We start from the raw sequence: 21741 nt of genomic DNA, 5'->3' as shown, positions 1-21741 counted from the left end.
ACGCTTACCTTTTTACCAGTAACATCAAAAAGTCAGTAATACAGTTGAATGAATATATTTATTGTGAGAAGGATATCAATGATCAATGACCTTGTGTATATATACAACCTCAGGCCAAATACCACAAAAAAATTAACCAAAAAAATGTTACACGTATAATTTAGTTTTTATTTGCAACTTATTTTGATCCATACCAGCTTGATTTAGAAATGAGGGTCCAGGGGTTGGATTCATCTTTTCGTTGGAAAACCGAGTGCAAAATGTGGGGGAAAAAATTAGCAAATGATAGCCTTTAAACAACCATTTAGAAATATCTGAATTGGACCCCTTCCTTTTCATAAAATATGGATCCGCCATTGTCGTACATTTCAATGTATGCATCCTCCCGAAAGTGCAAGGTTCACTTAAACTTAAATAATGGGTAAAAACAGAGCACTCGTCCAGGAGGTATTTGCTACCAAAGCATTTTAATAGAAATCTTCACGTGCATTGAAATAGACCATATAGGTCAGTTTAATATCTTGTTATTCGAAAAAAAAACAACCAAGATATTTATACATGTATTATACATTTAGGATATTCGTGAGATTAATCGAAAATCATAATTCAAATTTTGGATTACATAAGTTTCGTTAAATGATATGGACTGAAATAAGTTGTTAGGTTTAAAAAATTTTCTTATATTTATCATCGAACATATTTTTAGAGCACATAATTGTAATTCAACCGCTGTAAAAGCAACACCACATCATCGAAAAAAAAGTCTAATTTTCTCTTAAAACAGTTATTTTTCATAAATAACTGATTTATATTATCAAATACCATAAATTAGGTACATCGATCCCATGAAAAAATATGCGTTAGAATATGTTTATCTCGAGTGATATTTAAAAATCACGGGGGAGGGGGTGGGGTAACTTAACTTTAGGTAAAAGGGTACGGGTATGCGGCCCCGATAATTTTTACCCACCCCATTCATATATTCTGACCATGAAAACTGACACCCATTCATATATATATAATGCATTTATGTAACCCATTTATATATATGCGTTTATTTATCAGTATCTACATATCACAGCAGGATGTTGATCAGAACAAATGGCATGGTATCTAAAGACATCAATATCATGTCAGAGCCAATTGGATCCGTTCATGCTTATCAGTCAAGTGATAAAAATAGCAGTTCATTCCAATTATTATAAAACATACTGATAATTATGACGATATTTCATTATCAATGATCTTATTCTCATGACACAAATATCCATTGTTACGCAGTAGAATTGTTTCCTTAAGATAAAACACTCATTATACTAAAGGTTAAAGTTTTAATAGAAAATATAACATCAATAGTCAATCGTGAAAAATTGATCAAAAATATTTCAAGTTTATTAAGAGGCTGCATCAAAACAACAAACGACCGGTCGTCTAACAGGAACAAATCAAACTTAGCAAGTGTAACATACTCGACGCATCCATTACTCACGCCTCAGTCCTGTTATATTTTAAAGCATAATTCAACGGAGTGCAAATTTGAAGTGGATTTTATGTATGATGACAATAACAGAATAGCCGGCGTATGTGGTCAGTTATACATGCAGACTGGTTACCATATTGGTTTGTCCGGCTAGGAATACCGATCAAGCTAAAATTTCCTTTATTGTCTTTGCGTATCGTTGCTTCGACTAACCCGTTTCCTGGTTGTGTTTGTAACAGAAGAAGAAATCGTTGTTCCTTTTCATTTTCGGGTTCCATGAAATATTTCCATATGGAAAAGAATTCTACTTCACCTGTATGCTTCAATCCGAGTGATATTTCTTGTGCTTGTTTGACCTTGCTAATTTCCAGTAATGCACATTTATCTTCATCTGGTTTTAAAATTAAGTTAATTTGCTCTACGACATAATTGCTCATTTTTTGTACCATCGGAGTACCCAGTGGTATGTTCTTCGAACTATAACATGAACAATAATTTTCTGGTATACCTGCATGAAAACAACTTCGATGTTTTGGAATTTCCGAAAAAAGACTTAATCCTTTGACATTTCGACGATTCGGATGTCCAAAATCAAGATTCAGTATGTCTATCAATGTTCTATAAATATCGTAATGCGATGTCAGTTTCTGAGTATTATATCTTAAATTTCTAAAGGCTGCTGGAAACGTCAACTTGAAATTCTTAGGTGGTACAATAAGAAGAAGTGGCATTCTCTCCTCAATTCTACCAACATACGTGTTTCTTATCTTATCAATTCTAGAACCGTGGTCACTTAGGAAGAACAGGAAAGAGTTCTCAAGATGGCCATTTTTATCTATCCAAGAAATGAAATCTCTGAAATCGTTATCTCCGAGCCCCAGAAAATTAACATATTGATGGCTAAGATCGGTGAGCCACGAAAGTCCAAATCTCCGCTTCTTAGTATATTTACGAATAAAGTCTTTGAAATAGTTAACAGCGAGTAAGTGTTTTGGTGTATTCCCATAACATAGTGACGACTTCTTTCTTATATTTATTTTATTTGCTTCAAAACCGATCAGGGCATCATCTAAAAGAGTTGATATCAGACTGGTCTTTTTCACTGCACGCCAAAAAGGTCGCAAGTAGTGGTCTGTCGGTTGTTTCTCAAATCCCTTTTTTCCTAAATTAAACATTTGCATTTCTGGACTATCCTCCCCGAAATATGTGACATAACTTTTACTAGAGAAATTTTTCCATATGAAAGGATATGAATCGAACACACCAGTTGATGGCGGAAGTTCAGATGTAAAGGGTTCTTTGCCAGTTAACATTGTAACTACATTTGGAAATGTGTTGTCACCTGTTTTCATGTGGCCTTTAAATTCCAGAGCCTCTAACTCTTCCGTCAGATATTTATACGTCAAAGGGAGTTTCCGGATTCCTGCCAAGCGAGACACTGAATCTAATCCAAAAATAAAAACACTGTATTGACCTTGACCCTCTGGTTTTATGTTTTTTTCCTCATATTGCGAACTTGCATGTAACAACACTTTGTCCATTTTAAATTTTTTTTTGTTATCCAAACATTTAACTCTCAAGAAATCTGATTTAATTTCAGTTGGATTTACGAACTTGTTAGCTGAAGAGAAAGTGACATAATCATCGTCTTGTCGATAAATGTTGCTATATTCACATGAAATTTCGTTGAGATTTTGTTCGTATATAACTGATTTGTTGAATTGAAGTTTGCCTTTGTCGTCAATAAACACTACAGTTGATGTGCTGTCACAAACAATGGGATCGGGTTGCCAGTCAAACTTCAAGATGGACCGATCCCAGGGATCTATATCGGGCAAGATGCACTCATTCTCAATATCTGTATTTATAAACGTGTAACGCGGGTCTACGTTTACTTTTGAAAAGATATACAAACCACATAGTAAGCACAACAGATAAATCAGTGTTTTGTGCTTTCGTCGTCTGTGCCTCATAGTTAGTTTGTCAAAAAAATACCCCATTTCGGTGCAGAGGAAATACAAAGTTTAGCTAAAAGAGAACGGCATTTTCTGGGTATATCAGTACAGCCACGGTAACTATACACAGTCCCAAGGTGAAAATTGGCATCATAGTGTACTGAAATATAAAACAACTAGGTATTAATGAATATTTTTTAAGACAGATTCATGAACTTTGATTGACAAACTTTGTAAATCCTAAAGGAAACACACATATGTGGACAGGAAACTATTTTCTGTATAGCTAAACCAGTGCTCCGTTTGTTTGAATCACTTCAAGGGAAAAAAAGAGTACTAGTATAATATGCGAATGTTGTAATACAAAGATTCAAAGGCTTCTTCGTCATTTTCTATAGGCTCCAATGCTAATTTCACTTAATTCAATGCGTTATGGAGCTTCTACCTTAAGTTTACCCTGAAGAAAACTATGCATTACTTAAATGCTAATAGTTCTTATGAGATGGCATTATGAGAACGAGAATTCCACTACATTTCTGAATTAGATATTTCACAAAGTAGAGGCTCTGCCTGAATTGCTCACCTAGTTCGATAAGCAACATTCTATTTTTGTACAAGCAGCCATAATTTTTCTTTGATAAAATTTCCTAACGCTCAAACCTATGGAACAATCATATCAATGTCCAGTAGTGTCAAAGGAGATGGTTTTTTAGCAAAAAAAACATCGAAAAATGTTAATTACCCCAACATGGCTGAATAGATTTACATGAAAATTTGACCACATATAAATCTCATCATGCTCAGCGCTTTCACCTAGGTCAAAAGTTTGCTAAACGTAAAGGTTTTGAAGATAAATGCGAAATATTTCTGTCTGACCCATATATGTTCTATTTTGGTAACATTGACCATATTTTTGACGGATCATAAATACCCACATCTGTTCGATGCAGAATACCCTAAGGAACATTACATAACAAGTTTAGTTCTTTTGGTCTGGTAGTGTCAGAGGAGAAGATTTTTTAAAGAAATAACATTAAAAACATAGCGAAAAAAATTAAAAAGGGCAATAACTCTAACATGGTTACACAGATTAACACGAAAATTTTAATACAGACAGATCTCATCATGCTGAAAACTTTTATCCTGTCAGAATTCGGCTATTCCCAACGACATATATGCGAAGAACTTATGTCTGACCCCTATGTTCCTTTTTTAGTAACAGAATACTAAAACAGAATAGAATAGAAAACAGAAAGTTGTGCTTAAAAACAGTTACTCATATCTTCTACCAATCCAAGCAGTTCAGGGTAATTAGTTTTCCCGCTCATCAGTGAACGAATCTTAGATAAGTGATAAAGAAATGTATACTACATGTATATGGTACCTGGATTAACTAGTTTGTGCATACTAGTGATCAAACGGGAACTTCCCCGAAAACTATCAATAAATGATAAAACAGCTTGAACGTGTATTGTCTGTATTTTGTCAGTTTAAAGTGAGATTCTTTATAGTTAATGAGAAACTTGAATGATTTTGTTATAAAAATGATGAAAAATAATGGTTTCAAACCGACTCGCGAAATCAAACTACATGCATGGAATTTACAGCAATCATGGTGACAAAAGGAAAGTTAAAAAAATATATAATAATCGATACATTAAGTGGATTGATTGACCTATATTACTTTACCTGATATAGTTATTATATATTTGAAGTGACATAATGACGGAGACTGAAATAGATATGGTTAATGAGTTCAAACAATTTATTTCGAAAAAGTTCGGCTTATGCACTTCCGTTTCTGATATTGTCGCCAGCTTGTAAAATATTTTCAGCTGGCATCTGCACCTGTACTTCATTGTTGTCGAAAAAAAGGCGGTTGTCTTCTTAGTTGGTCTAACATTCTAAGATCATCGGTGTTCTTGATCTGAATTGCCCTGCTTTCAGAGGTGATCTTTACATAGATTCTTCCATCAGATGTGAAGTCCGAGTCTATTTCACGGTCGTATTTTTTTTCACTCAGGGTTCTCACGATTTTAGATCTGTACTCTGTGCGGTTTTCTGTGGTAAAGATCTTGTCAGGATGGCCTTTAAGTGCCTTTTCGCATTGTATACTTTCTCCCGCTTGCGGTACGATATAAAGCGGACAATAACTTGACACTTACCATCCCTAACTCTTCCGATCACATCTGAGCGCCCAATATCCTGTTCTGATGTATCCACCTGCAACTGTTCTTTACATATATTTTTCACAATACTGTCAGTATCAACAGGGTGTATGATGTTACCTCTCCTATCTATAGGAACCGGCACGTTATGGAATCCGAGTTTTGTGCGGCGCGAATACTGTTCTTGATTTTCTATTCGGTCTTCAACTATTTTATTGTAGAGTTCATCATTGTCTTTCTGGACCTCCTGTAGAGACATGTTATTGTAGAGTTCATCATTGTCTGTCTGGACCTCCTGTAGATACATTATCATGTTTTCTTTCTCTTTGATCATGTGCACTATCGTGTCTGCTTGTTTTCTTATCATTTGTCTCTGTTCATCTATTTTTTCTCCTGTTCATTTAACCTGTTGATCAGTGGTTGGATTTGTTTTTCAACACACACTTCTATTGACTTGGCTATTGTTGTTGTTATTGTGTCAATTAAGCTTGCTGATATTTCAGGTATAAGTCTATCGAGGACAGTTGAGCTTGTAAGTGCCTCGATGGTTTTGTAAGTTGTTGATTTTCTAGGAGCAGGTTTTTTTTTATTAGCTACTTCTCTCAAGTCACTGACTGAATTGCGTCTATTTTGTGTCTGCGAGTCATTCTGACCACTTACGTCGTTCAAGTCTGATACCTGAGACGAGTTTTCGTCAAGACCATCAACAAAATGTTCAAGTTCTAGGGTCGCCATCTTGGCAATGTATAAACAATGTACAGACTTAAGGTAAAACTACAGTTTCTCAAGTAAATTCTAGTAAAAAAAAAACAGTTTTAAGGCAATTTGAGGTAAGTAAGCAATACGTTCCTCCAGGTGAAGCCAATTTGGAGTTTAATTCATTATGATACACATTTTTCCCGATTTTCGATGTGCTCGATTAGATTACACAACCTTTTTGCGCATGCTCTTCTTTAAAAAAATCAAAATCATATTAAACATTTGATTTCAAATTACTCGAGTGTAGATAACTAACTGCATACTAATGTGTTTTGAGTCTTCTACTCGTGTGTCAAAATATTGAAGTACTAGTAACTGTTTCCACGGCAACTGACGTGTTGAAGATTTTATTGTGTGGTATCAGGGAGTGTATGTAATAAACAGTCCCTGGTGGTACTTACGACAATTAATACCGAAAATGGTCAGATCTGTTTAATTTTATGTTCAAAGTTGTATTTTTTATATACGTAACGAGAAAGCAGTTTTGAAGAATTATTGTTGATTTATCTTCTACCTAAAAAACGGCTTTCTTTTAAAGTAGAGGGGCAACTGTTCCATCTTCCTACTATGCCAAAGTTTGGAATATCATAACTTGTCTAGATCATGTAATAGAGTTATCCTGGCTGATAATTGCCTTAAAAATTTTGTTAGAAAAACTTTAATATGTCAAATCATTTTCTTTCCGATTCTCTTCTTCCCTTAAGGAGTTAATTTATGAAACATTATATAGCGATTGGTTTATTCTGGTATAGGTTTAACTTCGGATAGTATTCAGTGTACTCAGTACTCAGTGTAGAAGTTGTTCTAATAATATATCTGAGCAAATGGTTTTAGAGGAGTGCAGATTAGAAGAATAAAGTTTCTCATTTATTTGTACCGGTATTTGTTTATTCTTATAGAGCCGTGAAATTAATATAATGTGTTTCCAACTTACCTCGACGTAAGCGATAAACCATGAAAAAGACACAAAAATCGATCTTTCAAAGTATGATTAAACAACCTCGGTATTTCAAATCAAAAGGTTACTTGTTTGAATTATTTTCATCGAGAATATGCATAAGGTCACTTACTTTTTTTCAAAACTTGTTAAATTAAACTCCATGTTATTATTCGTTTCTTTGTATACACGATATTCACTAGCTTTGACATTTTTATTAATGCCTGGCTATATTTTAAAAGGATAAGGAAACACGATTGTTTGATAAATGCAAATTATGTCTTACCAGAAAGCAACGAATTTCTAGTATTAACGTCCTGTTGATTTGACAAGGGTTAACTTTTTTTACATTTGCCACTCCTACATCCACTTGTTTTGGTATAATTAGAACACACTTCCTAGTGAAACAAGTGTTTCTTATGGAATTTTAAATGTGACTCATTCTTTGTATATACATGCATTATTGCTGTAAATGTGGATTAAAAAAATAGGGGAGATAACTAAATAGTGGAAACCTTCATAAATTGTTGATGACAAGAAAAGTCAGTCGATGTTTAGGTCATTATAATCCAACCTCAACAAAAAAAACAACAATTAGCAGTACAACTCATATTCATAAAGTTGTCAAAAAGACGGTGCATACACGTGTAGTTTTTAATAATGTCTACATAAAAATCACTGTGTTTACATGAAGAAGCTTATTTCCCCTGAAAAGTTGTAAAAATTCTTAAAGAAAATACAGCGGATACTAATTGTAAGCCACGCTGTTAGCACGGGGTATAACACCTATACAGAACAACGATCAATCTGAGTTGAAGGTAACGATCTAGCGAAACCCCAAACACTTATTTTGTAAAACATCTCTCATTTAAAGCCTCAAACGCTTTGTCTGTTCTTTAGACAATACACAAATAGAACTTACGTTTCATAAAAAATAACAGAAATAAGTTAATTCTTGTCTTCGGGTAGTTAGAAGATCGTCTGTGCGGAAATAAATCCTTCCACATAGATAAATATTGATTAATAAAGTGCATTGTACATGCAAAAAAAAACTTAGTGTTTTGTAAATGTATATTCAGTACTTGTAAAGTCTATATACAAAAATAGTGCACAAGTTATGTATTTTATATAGGTTATGGTCGGTGTTTGAGTGGAATAAATTAGGTCAGATGGAAATGGAGGATAGTACTCCTACTTTCTTAAAAAAAAAAAAAAAAACCCTTCACATTCGACTAGGGAGATGGACATTTATTAAAATGAAAATTTTTTTACGCAAATTTCCAGGATTGATTATTCCACTTTAATGATTGTTTTAGTCGTTAAGAGCTCTTCAAACACTCTTATCAATTTGTAACCGATCGCAACAACTCGAAAATCATTCGCAAAAAGTCATGAACAGTTTGTATGGCACGCCAAAGCTGCCTTATGTTGACTGATAGTTAAGTTGTCATACCTGTTAAATTTGGGGTGATACTTAATCTTTTTGTGGTCATAGTTTTCCACTTTGTGGTAATACTTTTCCACTTTGTGATCATACTTTTTCATTTTGCGGTCAAACTTTTCTACTTTGAGATCATATTTTTTCACTTTATTGTGATAAATTTTCACTATGTTGTGATATTATTTCACTTCGTGGTCATACATTTTCACTTTGTTGTGATACTTTTTTACTTCGTAGTCAAACTTTTTAACTTTGTCATTTTGTGATCATAATTTTTCACTGAGTGGTCTGTCATACTATTTTCTAAGGTGTTTTAAAGGAGTTAATAAATTATTCTACCCCGCAAACATAGTTTTGGTGTATTAACCGGTCCGTGTGTTCCCCTTTCCTGTACGCGCAACTCCCAAACCAGGTGGACAGGGGAGCAGGAACAGGGAGTTATAGAAGCGGGAACTACAGGTTCTCAGACTTGAAAGGAAGAAAGCACATTTACGCCAGCAAATTGAACAAGAAAAAGACAGTTTGCGGACTTTGCAAGTCTCAGCGATGAATTCCGGAATGCATTCGCTCAAGACAGGACCAACGATGTCACCTTCACAGTTTCCTTCAAATACAGATGTTGCAGATATGACAGCGGACTTGGAGATCGCCGTTGGACGATTGAAAGGAAAGTGGTGGGCTGAATCAACAGCTGGAACGTACGCCACGCCCCTGATGACGTATCTTCAGTTTTTGCGACGAGTACAAACTGCAGCCGGTACCATGTGACCAGAAGACTATTAAGATTTATATCACAAATTTAGTGGACAAGAAGCATTTGGCATATAGTTCTATTCGCACCTACTTGAACATTATTTCTGTTTTACATAAGATGCGCGATATACAGGATCCTATTTCTAACTCTTGGAATATACAGCACTTACTAACGGTGTGAAAAGAGAATTAGGAACAAGTCAATCCTGCAAAGCGCCAGTTACGCCGGAACTGTTATTAAATTTAAGGAACATTCTTGATTTGTCAAACCACAACCATATTGTTTTTGGGCAGCTTGTTTGACATGGTTCTTTGGCTTTTTAAGACCAAATAATTTTCTTGTAAAGGGAACGTTTAATCCCGACCTTAATCTTCGCAGGGTTGATGTATTACCATGTAGCTGGGGTATGCTTTTTCGTTTAAAAGTAGTTAAAACGCTCCAATTTCGTTCAAAACCAATAGAAGTGGTATTGCCTTGTTTAAGTAATCACCCGTTATGTCCAGCTACAACCATGTCTCATGTATTAGCTTTAGCCGGAGATCCTCTGGACCTCCTTTTTCTCTTGTCAGATAAGTCATGTTTAACGTATATTGTTTTTTTAAATCCCTTCCGTTTTGCTTTGCAAAATTTAAATGTAGATACCGCAAGCTATGGTGGTCATTCCTTTCGCCGAGGTGCCGCTACCTGGGGCTGAAAAGCTGGTCTCTCTGACAACGAGATTAAGTTACTAGGATGTTGGTCAAGTGATTGCTTCACAAGATATATAGATAGTGATGTTGATCAACGTTTAAAAGCTATTTCCTCCTTCTGTACCCTCTTACCCCGTTAAAATCCTTCTTTGGGTTTGGAACTTTTATTACATGTATCTGTTTATCAATGCAGGGGGCATGTTTGTAATTGGGGGGTTTGTTTGCTGGGGGGTACCAAGCTATTAAATTTGCCATACTTATTGTTGTATATATATATACATATGCCTATCATAGTAGTAATCATACAAAGTAGATAAAACCAGTAATCATACTGCCTTCGCCTCTTTCAGTTAATATAAAGTCTGCTATGGATAAATTTTACTGACTCTTAAGGATAGTACAAATTTATGAACTCCAGAAAAAAACGGTTTTGGATGTTATTGTCATAGTATTTCAGGAAGGTTACAAGGCGACTGAAACCGTCTACTCTGCCAACAACAATAAATAGGCAACAGAATAACTTATGATTCGTATCGACATGCCAGAGATGGTTAGGGCCCATAATATTGTAAACTCTTCTGTGAAGTCTCACCCTTCTTCCGTTTACCTACTCCATGTGCATCTACGGGATGAATAGAATCACGAAGACGCCATCTTTGAATGCGAAAACCTATCGTAATCAACATTTGTTTTAACATAATTTCTCCGCTCAGTGAATAGGTTTTTGTTATTTCCAATAGTGCAGCATCAAGTCCACATCGTTACTAATTGAAGAAAAAATCATATTTACTTAGACCGAATTATGACATTCTACGATATACTGTCTGTTCTGACACTACTATATAACGAGAACAGGTATGGTTAAAAAGACAACAACCCAAAGTCAGCCCAAGGCCACCCATTTGTCTTCAATGAACGACGAGGAAATCCTCATACCACAGGACAGGCTGCAGCTGGCCCCAAAGCATCATCATACACATGTAAAGCGAAAGAGTTACCCTATATACTCAAGTAACATAAAAAAAATAAACTAAAGGAAAAAAACAAAACAAGACATAAAGAGGTCAGAAATTGCTGACTTGGGACAGGCGCAAAAAATGCGGCGGGGTTAAAGTACTTTGGCGCGATCACAACGCTTCCTCTTTAAAATCTGGCCACTGTGGAAAAATATTACACAATTAAGCACACCAAAAAATCAGTTCAAAAATTTTAAGGTTTGAGTCCCTTGTTACAACGGAAATAAAGAAACTGAATGTAAATTACACAGATGTACAAACTAAGACTACTAGCAGTTAACTGACATGCCAGCTCCAGACCAGTTTAAACCTTAAGTTATGTCTCCATCGTATGTAAATTCAATCCAAATTATTCCTATGCGGGGTTGGAAATCATGGTACATCATGTCATACAATAAGAACACAATCCATGTCATGCTAAACTGCTTCCAGATACAGTGTTTTTAATTGCTATATGTAAAGAACCTATAAGTGATTCAATGTTAACACAAAACAAGAGGCTCCAAAGAGCATGAATCGCTCACCTTGCTAAATTTTACTTTTCAAGGACAATAAATTTAACGAGATAATGTCCAACAATTTTGACTCAAGAGTACTTTGGTAGAACCTAACAAAAAAATCATTTTAGCACTTGAAAGTTTGAAAAAAGCGTCATTTTTCACCTTTCAAGGGCAGTAACACTTACAAGGAGTCGTTACATTCATACCAAGTTTGGTTCCAGCTGGTCTGGTAGTGTCAGAGAAGATTTTTGATGGAAGTAACATTAAAAATAGTAAAAAAAATGTGGAAAATGGCAATAACTTTAACATGGCTTAACATATTAATACGAAAATTTGACCACAGATAGATTTCATCATGCTGAACACTTTTACTAATGTCAGAATTTAGCTTAACCTTATGGTTTTGGAAACATATGCGAAAAACTACTGTCTGACCCCTATGTTCTATTTTAGTAACGACGGTTCTTTTTTTCGCCGATCGAAAATCCCCACATCAGTTCTATACAGGACACCCTAAGAAACATTCATACTAGGTTTGGTTCCAGTTGGTCAAGTGGTGTCGGAGGAAAAGAGTTTTGAAAAATTGTTAACGACGGATGACGACGACGACGGACGCCAAGTGGTGGCAATAGCTCTTTCCTTGACGATTTAACAAAATCATAACTATACCCCTTACAAATGAGCCTATTCAACGGTTTATTTAACATATTGGGTGAGAGATACTCGCAAGGATTAATCATTTACAATCTGTATTTGAGAGAGAGTTCCTTGTATCGGTTGAACAATTTTGTGAACGTTTTTACGAGCTTGCGATATCGAAAACCTTGATATACATGTAGTAATATTTCGGTTATATAAAGATTCCTTTCGTTAAAATCTGAAACACTGTGATATGTAAACACAATATGACGGTGACAAGGGGACGTCACCATCTAAAAACGAATAGTTGACAATAGAGAATGAAAAAATCACCCCTTTTATCGTAAATTTTAGTATTAAGTTTACCATTATCGATATGAATACTAAGATTAAGGAACGGACATTCTTTATTATCGATAATTGCTTAATTCAAAGATAGTTCTACGGGATACATATCGTTAGTATAAATATTGAAGTCATCGTTGTTTAGAGCCAAAATATCGTCCAAAAATCTAAATGTGTCATCATTTTTTTCTAATAAATGTTGTTTGGAAGAGTCTTTATTTATTCTAGCCTTAAATTGTGATTCGTCACACTGCAGAAAGATGTCAACAATATGTGGTGCACATTGGTTCCCATGGGAATTCCAATAACTTGACGATAAACGTTTTCGCCAAAGCGTACGAAAATGTTGTCTAACAGGAATTCGAGTACTGTATTCATATCAAAAGAAGTCCAATTAACGTAGTTTTTATGTTTTTCGTTACTAAAAATGATCTGAAAGAATTCGAACAAATATATTTACATCCCGATTTATGAAATGACTATTTGATAAGATACGTGAATTTTGTTTTATGAGATTATGTGGAAGTGTAGTGTATAAAGTTGAAGAAACAAACTTTTTTAAAAATTCGAAAGATCCAACATGAGCATGTAATTTATCAAGCACTTCGGGGAGTTTTTTCAACACTCCAAAAATAGTTAATTTCACTATTTTCATAAGCTTTGTCACAAAAACTTATAATCAGTTTGTTTATGGTACTGAATGCACTAGTAAGTAAAATAGAAAGTAAAGTTGTAGAGCAATGACTTCAAGAGGAAACGAATCTATAATTATAAGGTGATTTGTGAAGTCAGTACATAAAAGGAACTTCCTTATTACTAGGCTCAGCTTATAAAGAGGTAGCGAGGAGTTTGTATTCACAATTTCACTTTCTGAAAATATAGTCAGTTGGAATGATGGTGAATTCGTAAATTCTTTTTGTAGAATTTCAATATAAAATTTAGGACAAATAACAATAATATTATTTGCAGCTTCATCAGCAGGAATTCCTTGATGAGTTCTTTCATTTTTTTTAATTCGGGGAATACGATTTTGATGTTGTTTATTAGGAGTAAAGTGTTCCTTGAAATGTTTTTATTCGTATGTTAATTATAGTTTCATAACTGTTTTGAAGAAAAATCTAATGCTTTCTCACTTTGTATTCATTTTATACAATACGAATGGATTGAGTCCTGGATGATGTTACGACATTTATTCCAACGTATAGTGGCTGGAGGGCGATACTTATGTCCTTTTTTGAATAAATATTTTCAGCTCTCGGTCTTTAACTAGTATTTCTGCCATTTCTGATATTTCAAAGTCTTGGTCCAATTAATTTTGTAAAGTGGACATCGGAATATCAAATCTATTTTATGTTGTGTATTTACAGCCACCATATTTCACAAATTCAGTTCTAAGTTTCAGCACGTCTGATGTCAGTGAAATGCCTAATGTTTTTATTCTTTAGCTATCCTCTTCAGCTGATAGCAAACATATTATGTCCGGTGTGACTTTTTATCTCTCGAAATTTGCATTTAAATGAGCAAATCCGATTGTTTTGAACACATCAGATATTTTAGGTTCGGCCGTTTTGTTATTTTGTTATTTTTTTTTAATTTTTAATACAACAAGCTGGAAAATGTCATCATAAAATGTAAACTTGAAGGTTTTACAACATAATGAATCACTTCGTCACGGTCAAGTATGATCACCAAACAAAATTGTATCACCACGAAGTAAAAAAGTATCATTACAAAGTGAAAAAGTAACACAAAAAATTAAAACATGTATGACGACAAAGTGATATATAGTATTACAACAAAGTGAAAAAGTACCATAAAATTTAGTATGACCACAAAGTGGAAAACTATGACCAATAAAATGATTAAGTATCACCACACAGTTAACAGGTATGACAACAAAATGATATCAGTCAACATAAGGCAGCTATGGCGTTCCATAAGTTTGCATGGTTAGCTATCCAAATAAAAAAGAGGAGGGTTGCAGGGTCAGAGGAAATTCGAACTAGAGTCCTGGTTACTTATTTATTTTTGTTCTTATATACGTGTTATTTTGATAATTTAAATGTTGTCTGTTGCGTGCGTCTATATTCATTACATTTCTTTTGACTTGTTTATTACTTGTTACTTGTTTTTATAATATGGTCTCTTTCTTCCTCTTTTTGGTTGTTTACATACCCGTAAGCCTTTTTGGCTGTTTTATACCCGTACGTGCATATAATTCAATTTATAGTTAACATGAACAATACTAATTCTTAAAGTCATTATACATTCCTCCCTTTCTGAAAAATAACAATTTAATCAATAATGACTAAGCACTGTCCTATCACATTTGCCTAGACGTTATCCTCGGATTGTGTCCTTTTTCATTTGATTTCCCTCTAACGCGAGCACTTTGCGAGCCCGCCTCTTATCAAATGGTAGTTCCATGGTATGACATCTGCATATAGACGAAGAGGCTTTGATTGTGGTCATATAAATGCATGTTTTTAAGACTTTTTCAGACCTTACCTTGTACTGAAGCGTGTTTGTTTACATCGATTCCCTGTCTCCATTCCACACTCTGGAAATCAAAGTTAGGTACATTTGCTTTCAAAGACTAGTGCAGTCATGCATGCATTTCATCTAGTACAGAGTTTATAAATAGTTCACAATTAAAATGTAATGGAAAGTGGCCAAGCAGTCATGCATGCATCTCGATGTAGTACAGAGGTTAAGTTGTCATTTTTCCATAATACCGTTTAATGACACAAATGCATGAAATGGCCAAAATGTATGTATGGTTGCTTACAATCTTACGACAGGATTATGTTGGTCATAGCTCACAGTGGTTGCTGTTGTGAAAATTATACAGTCGTAACCATAACCTGGTTAACTTCATAGGATTGTCAGTTTTCAATATGACTAACTTTCTCCCATCAGTCATATATTTTCGTCCTCTTCTACCAGAAAATGCCTTTCACGAACACCATTGCAAAGACTTAAACTATGTTTGTCGACTTATGTATTTATAGGCATTTCCATACAAAAAAAAACAAACAAAAACAAAAACAAAAACTAAAACAAAAACAAAACAAAAACAAAAACAAAAACTAAACTAAACTAAACTAAACTAAACTAAACTAAACTAAACTAATACAAAAACAAAAACAAAAAAAGTGTCAAAATGTATCCTTTTGAACAAGTAACGAGTAAATTGACAGATTACATTTCAGTAATAACCATATATACTCAGTGATCTAAATTTTGTAATGATTGTGATATAAATAATATACAATATAAATTAATTCATTAACTAATTGTCAGTAATTTCCAAATCCCTTGTAAAAAGTGATATTTTATGTGATTTAATAAAATATGTTTTCTTTTTGTACATTCAATCAAAGTACTCACGTACTGAATAAAATTATATCGATCGTTTGAATTTTTACGCCTCAAATAATCGTAAAATTGAAAATCTATGGGCGAAAAGAAAAGTACGGGGATCGAATTCAGACACATATTAACACAAGCTTATTTTTGTAAATGGTTAATATTGAACTCTTTGACTTATTTCTTAAATCCACCATTCTGATTACGAAGTCCATTTAATAAACACACAACTAAATTCGTAATGCATCGTAGCAGTGCGTCAGTTTGCGTAATATCCAGCTTCGTTGTTGCTTTACATGGAACATTTAGATGAATGAACATAAAACTCCCAACATACTGCATAATTGAACTACAAAGTTGGCCTTTTCCAGTTTCTAAATTTTCGAGTCGAAATTCAATTTAAAGATCTCCAGGTCGAAACTGTCTGTCAAATTATTCAAAATGAAAACACAATTATTGAAATAAAGCATGCCCTTATATAAATGTCCCTCTAAACTACCTACATTTCTCAGTTGATGAGCGACAAGCACAAATCCTACACCTATGTGTCATGTAAAAGCGCTTAGGTTCTGGGCACCTTGTTCCAAAGACACGTACATTAACATAAACGCTTAAGTCGGAGATTAAAATTTCAACAATTATGTCTGGTGCAGGAAACACTATCCATGCACTTTTAAGGCCCTGAAGCACTTACAGCTCTATATAATAACACATGGCCAAATAGCCAAATAGAATGATTAATGGTATTACAAAAAGCAATATCACGAGATCACAGATTGACACCATTCTTGAGAAATCCATTTTCGAAATTCCTATTCCATCGTCTATAAGTAAGGTTTCAATTTTATTTATCATATTTTTTATATCCGTTTCTCGATCGGAACCACTGCCCCTTTTAATAAATACATTGATCCGCCAGAGCATGCTTGAAATATCTGAAAACATCTCTTCCTATTGATACTCAGTATTTCTCTTTATATTTCATTTCTGTGATCGTTGACTATAATCTCACATGATTTTTATTTCTAGCTAAACATCAAATGGTTTATTGTGCGTTAAAGAAAAAAGCATTTGAAGGAAACTTGAATATATCGACATATTGAATATCTGCGATATGACTGTGATCCATCTGTGATATGACTGTGATCCATCGTTTATATGACTGTGATCTATCTGTAATATGACTGTGATCAATTTGTGATATAGATTTTGTTGCCTGTAATATGACTTTTTGTGATATACTTATTACTTTTGTTTGTTCATGATGCTTGATTCTGACTTATTCGGCTATTTTACAATTCGTTCTAACTGTGTTTTATATAACTGTTTAACTTATCTGTGCTGTTAATGATTGTTATTGAATTATTTAGAACTTCACAATTGATCATAGGTACTGTAATCATACTTTTGTCACGGTTTAAAACATTTTATCTTTGTCCATAGATTATCGATTCCCCACTCAATTTGTGATTACCAGTCTTCGTGTGAAAAAAACGTAACGAAGAAACTAGTCGAGCATGTTCTGTAGAGTAGTAATTAAACGTTGAGCCCAAATCTATTACTTTGGTAAAAAATAATTTAGATGGACAATTCAGAGACATACCAAATGAAAAACATCCGGATTTGTCTAATTCTTTACACATGGCTAGAATGAACAAAATTTACCCTGAAATATGGAATAATGAAAATATGTATTAAGAGAAAAAAAAATTGAAAATAGGGGTCATGGTTCTCAATTTTTCAATATTTCGTTTTTAACTCATTTTTGGTGGGAAATTAACAAAGAAATATAGAGAAAACACCGTATTTCACAAGAACTTCTGTCTGAGTGGTATACCTAGACCATCCTTACTAAAAACTAACACGATATTCCTTATAAAATTTGCGCATGCAATATTGGCGTAAAATAAAAGGTGTATCGTGGTTCTAGTTTTCAACTACCATGGGCGAAGTTGACGTCGAACGTAAAGAGTATCGATCGACGACGTCCATCTTCTATTGAAAAATTAAGCACCATTTGTGTAAGAATCAGGCAGTGTGTGGCACATCAGTCATTGTGTTAAAGATTTTCAATGCAGTCTCACATTTCTTCCTCGGTCCTGAGACAACCGTTGGAATCATGGTTATTTCTTGTGACAGTTATTTTCCGTAGGCTTAAAATTAGAAAGCCTTCAATTAGGAATGATTTCAAAAATTCGCCGGAAATCGCACATTTGGTCAAAATCAAGACACTTTTGCACAAAATTTACCTTAAATTTTGTACTACAATAGCGCACACTCATTTTAGACTTAATGCACAGTTTGATCATTTCGCATCTTCATATCAGTTAGTTGTACAGTTAGAGAGCTTTCATAAACAGTTGAACAATATTTTACACCAGCCATTTTCACACGTGGGACTTCACGGTGAGACTTTTGTGTGTCCAGACAAACAATTAATTGAATTTGAGCAATCTTTCAAAATAAATTGCTCTTGGACAAAAAGGACAGAATTATTAATATTTGGTAAAGTCCGGCTTGGTTCAGGAGTGTTGCCATAGAGCTGAAAATGTGGAAAAGTTACCGAGAATTCCCCTGTTTTCAGATTATGAATTCTCACGCATTTATGAAAACCGTTTGGGCAGTGTGTAACAGAACGACATAGTTGGGTAGTTGTATCCAAAACATAGACACATTTTTATTCTAGTTTTACAGCAGGGGTCAGATAAACTCATGTGAGCGAGATTTCGTGGCATGGTTAAATGCACTGTAATTTTGCCAGATTTCTGTTTTTTCTTTAATTATTTGGATTTTTTTTATTTTGTATTTTGTTTTTGTTTTCTAAATCCAGTCCCAAGTGTGACCTAAAGTTTAAATGCAATTCTGTCATCGGGCATCTGTAGTGGAGCGGTCACTGACGCCGGAGATCGGGGTTCGTACCCACCCAAAGATGTGGCATAACTTTATTTGAACTATGATTGTCAAAAACAAAAAAAAACAAAAAAACAAAACAAAACAAAACAACAAATATCACGAAACCTTGACTTAGTTTGATAACCGCATAAAAGGTATCACATTTTCGATCAGCATTTTTCCTTTAAAAACCTTTCAGTTGAAAACGGACAATTTTTAGATATTGCGATTTTATGCAAAATAAATAGTCATCAAATGAAAGTCAATTCTGTCAAACTCGGAATAAACTCTTGAGATCGATACAGAATACAAACATCTGAACAAATAGAACAATAGACAAACAAGCTGTATCTACCTGGTAAGAGTACTCGTTGTTTCTGTAAGTATGTTCAAAAACCAAAATCAACTGATAAGCGCACCTAGTTTTCTCAGACAAAGGTATCAATAAAAACACATCCAATCATACTTAGTGAAAACATATCATAAAACGTCTAAGAAAAACAGGGTCTTCGAGCAAATACTAAGATAAAAAGTACTGACAGGAAGTAGGACGACGGGCGACACTTTGAAAAGGAGGGATGCCAGCCGAGGTTCCTCAGAAAAATGGGTTGCTAGGACATTACTTGCCATTTTTGTCAATTTTACACATGAAAATGACAAATTTTCCAATAAAATGGGTCGGGGGGTACCAATCCCCTGCACCTCCTCTCTCTCTGATTCGCCACTAGACGAAATGTAATAAAATTAATTGATATTTAATTTATTGACCAGGGAGTCAATATCAGAACCAATAAAAACACAATTCAAAGATTCAACAAATAAGTTTGGAGGTAACAAAGGTACATGTTATCAAATGGGGAGTGGGGATATCAAGTAAGTGAGTTATGCTGACATGTTTTCTAGTTTTCAGAGTAGTGGTATACAATCTTACATCCATGCATCAGTCTTTCTTTTCTTGATTTGAATTCCATTAAGGACTTCCATTAAGGCTCTACGTCCTTCCTGAGGTATATCAGTCTTTCCTCTTTAGTAAAATACTATTTTTTCCCGATTTACAGTGTTATTTTTCCATTCATTGGCCATCTTCACCTTCACAAAGTCCGATGGCATCTAGTCAATACCTATCCATCTGTTCTCTCAGTGCAGTTTTTCATGCAGTATATGAACATAGACCTAACATCCTTGGTCACATATTCAGCTAGATTCCATGTCTTACCAAATCAACAGCCCACTCATCTTCACGCTAAAAATACCGGATTCCACGCCACTGCTATATGATGGGAGTCACTTGCAAAGAAGGACATACCTACCCTTCTGTAGTACCAGTACCTGGTGTTACTCCCAATGTTGGAGTTCATAATGTAAGTGCCTTAGATTTTTGTGCGCTATTTTGTTTTTGTTTGTTTCTTTTCTTTTGTTTTTTTTTTAATATGTTATTGTATTTTATTATGTTGTCAACAGTATGTAAGGGGTTTGCATCTGTTTCCTATTTTCACGTACCTGTCACATCTTTTGATTCTGATATCTCTGAACTGTCTTACTGTATTTGAGGTAAAGGTATAAATATGACGCGAGAAGCTATGCCAGATTTCGCTTAATTTTTAGTTCTGGTGGATAAATGAAACGAAGTCAGTTTCCAAATTTATGATTGTTAATTGCTAGAACATTGTCAATAAATCGATAATCAAGGTTCATAACATTCTTTTCTTTCACAAGATTTTAAAGAAACTTCGATTCATACGAATAAAGAAACACATCCGGCTAGAACAAGGGCACAAATAAAGGCCGTATATAGGAATGTCAATGATTTGCTGAAAAGTGTCCCTCTGAAAGTGACAAGTATGTTGTTAATAAGAAAATCTAGTAGGCTAATCACCTATTACTCGGTATTATTGCTTTCGTCTGTTTTATCTGTAGTGGTGAAATATGTAGAATTGTGACCTAATAGAACAAAATTGTAAGAATTGAGATTCTTGCAGCCTAATTCTTGTGAATAATTTCTTTCAATTTATCGTGAGGAAAAGTAATAGTGAAAACTATAAGTTGTCAATGTATAATGCAATATTATGTGTATGTGCTTTAACCCCCGCCACATTTTTTGCGCCTGTCCCAAGTCAGGAGTTTGTGGCCTTTGTATGTATTGTTTCAGCTCACTTTTATAAGAATAATGAATTTGTGAACGATAGTCACGTTCAAAAGGCAAAATAAATAAATAAATAAATAAAAAACTAAATACAAATATGATATGAACGTAAGAAAGTATTTGTTAAAAAAAATGATAAATGTGAGCCCAAAATTTCGGCCTACGGGCTTTGTCAGGGACCAAAAGTATTAGTTTTATGTTGTTGTAGTATATGGGGCAAGTATTTCGCTGTACCTGTGAATAATGTTGTTTTAGGGCCAGCTGCAGAGGAATTACTATATGTATCCTTGCTGAGTGTTTCACCAGTTCGGTAAATTCGTTATCACCCCGATTACAAAACAGTTGAAGCTCTATTAAAAAGTGGCACGAAATGAACCAAAAGAATTCAAATTCGGAAAAACTAGCTACCAAAGGGAAGCCATGGAGTGTATATTTTTATCACTGATTCTAATTACATACACTCCCTGTCCTGGCGAAAAGCGCAACAAAGAATAATTTGATCCAAAAAATCATCATTGAAACATTATGTTGACTATAATAAAAACTAGTATCTAAATACGCACGATACCATTTCGCATCCCATTTACCTGTCAGTTGAAAAATTGCATATGCCAATATACAAATTTGAACTTTAGCGCGCATTTTACTTTTTAT

General features: G+C 34.2%; 1 protein-coding gene and 1 pseudogene across 2 annotated transcripts; one reads left to right on the top strand and one right to left on the bottom strand.

Moving 5' to 3' along the window:
- Positions 1-1317: 1317 nt before the first annotated feature.
- Positions 1318-7744, bottom strand: LOC148622163 (uncharacterized). Of its 2 annotated transcripts, none has more exons than XM_088571776.1 (2): positions 7586-7744; positions 1318-3595 (listed from the first exon to the last, which is right to left on the bottom strand). In XM_088571776.1, exon 2 carries the CDS (start codon positions 3478-3480, stop codon positions 1549-1551), a length of 1932 nt encoding a protein of 643 aa, XP_088427902.1. In that variant the 5' UTR covers positions 3481-3595; positions 7586-7744; the 3' UTR covers positions 1318-1548. The 2 variants fall into 2 exon arrangements, with proteins under 2 accessions (XP_088427902.1, XP_088427903.1); XM_088571777.1 differs by lacking the exon at positions 7586-7744 and adding an exon at positions 7433-7578.
- A 1452-nt stretch (positions 7745-9196) lies between these two features.
- On the top strand, positions 9197-10323 carry LOC148622162 (uncharacterized; annotated as a pseudogene).
- Positions 10324-21741: the final 11418 nt, after the last annotated feature.

This window comes from Perna viridis, chromosome 3, assembly GCF_037379345.1.
Source record: "Perna viridis isolate PV_CMFRI_1.1 ecotype Kerala chromosome 3, ASM3737934v1, whole genome shotgun sequence".
NCBI classification, from domain to species: domain Eukaryota; kingdom Metazoa; phylum Mollusca; class Bivalvia; order Mytilida; family Mytilidae; genus Perna; species Perna viridis.
The sequence above is the reverse complement of the archived record's forward strand: the minus strand, read 5'-3'. Positions and strand labels throughout refer to the sequence as shown.

Coding starts and splice junctions, on each gene's coding strand:
- LOC148622163 (XM_088571776.1), bottom strand. CDS start 3,480: ATGGGGTATTTTTTTGACAAACTAACTATGAGGCACAGACGACGAAAG.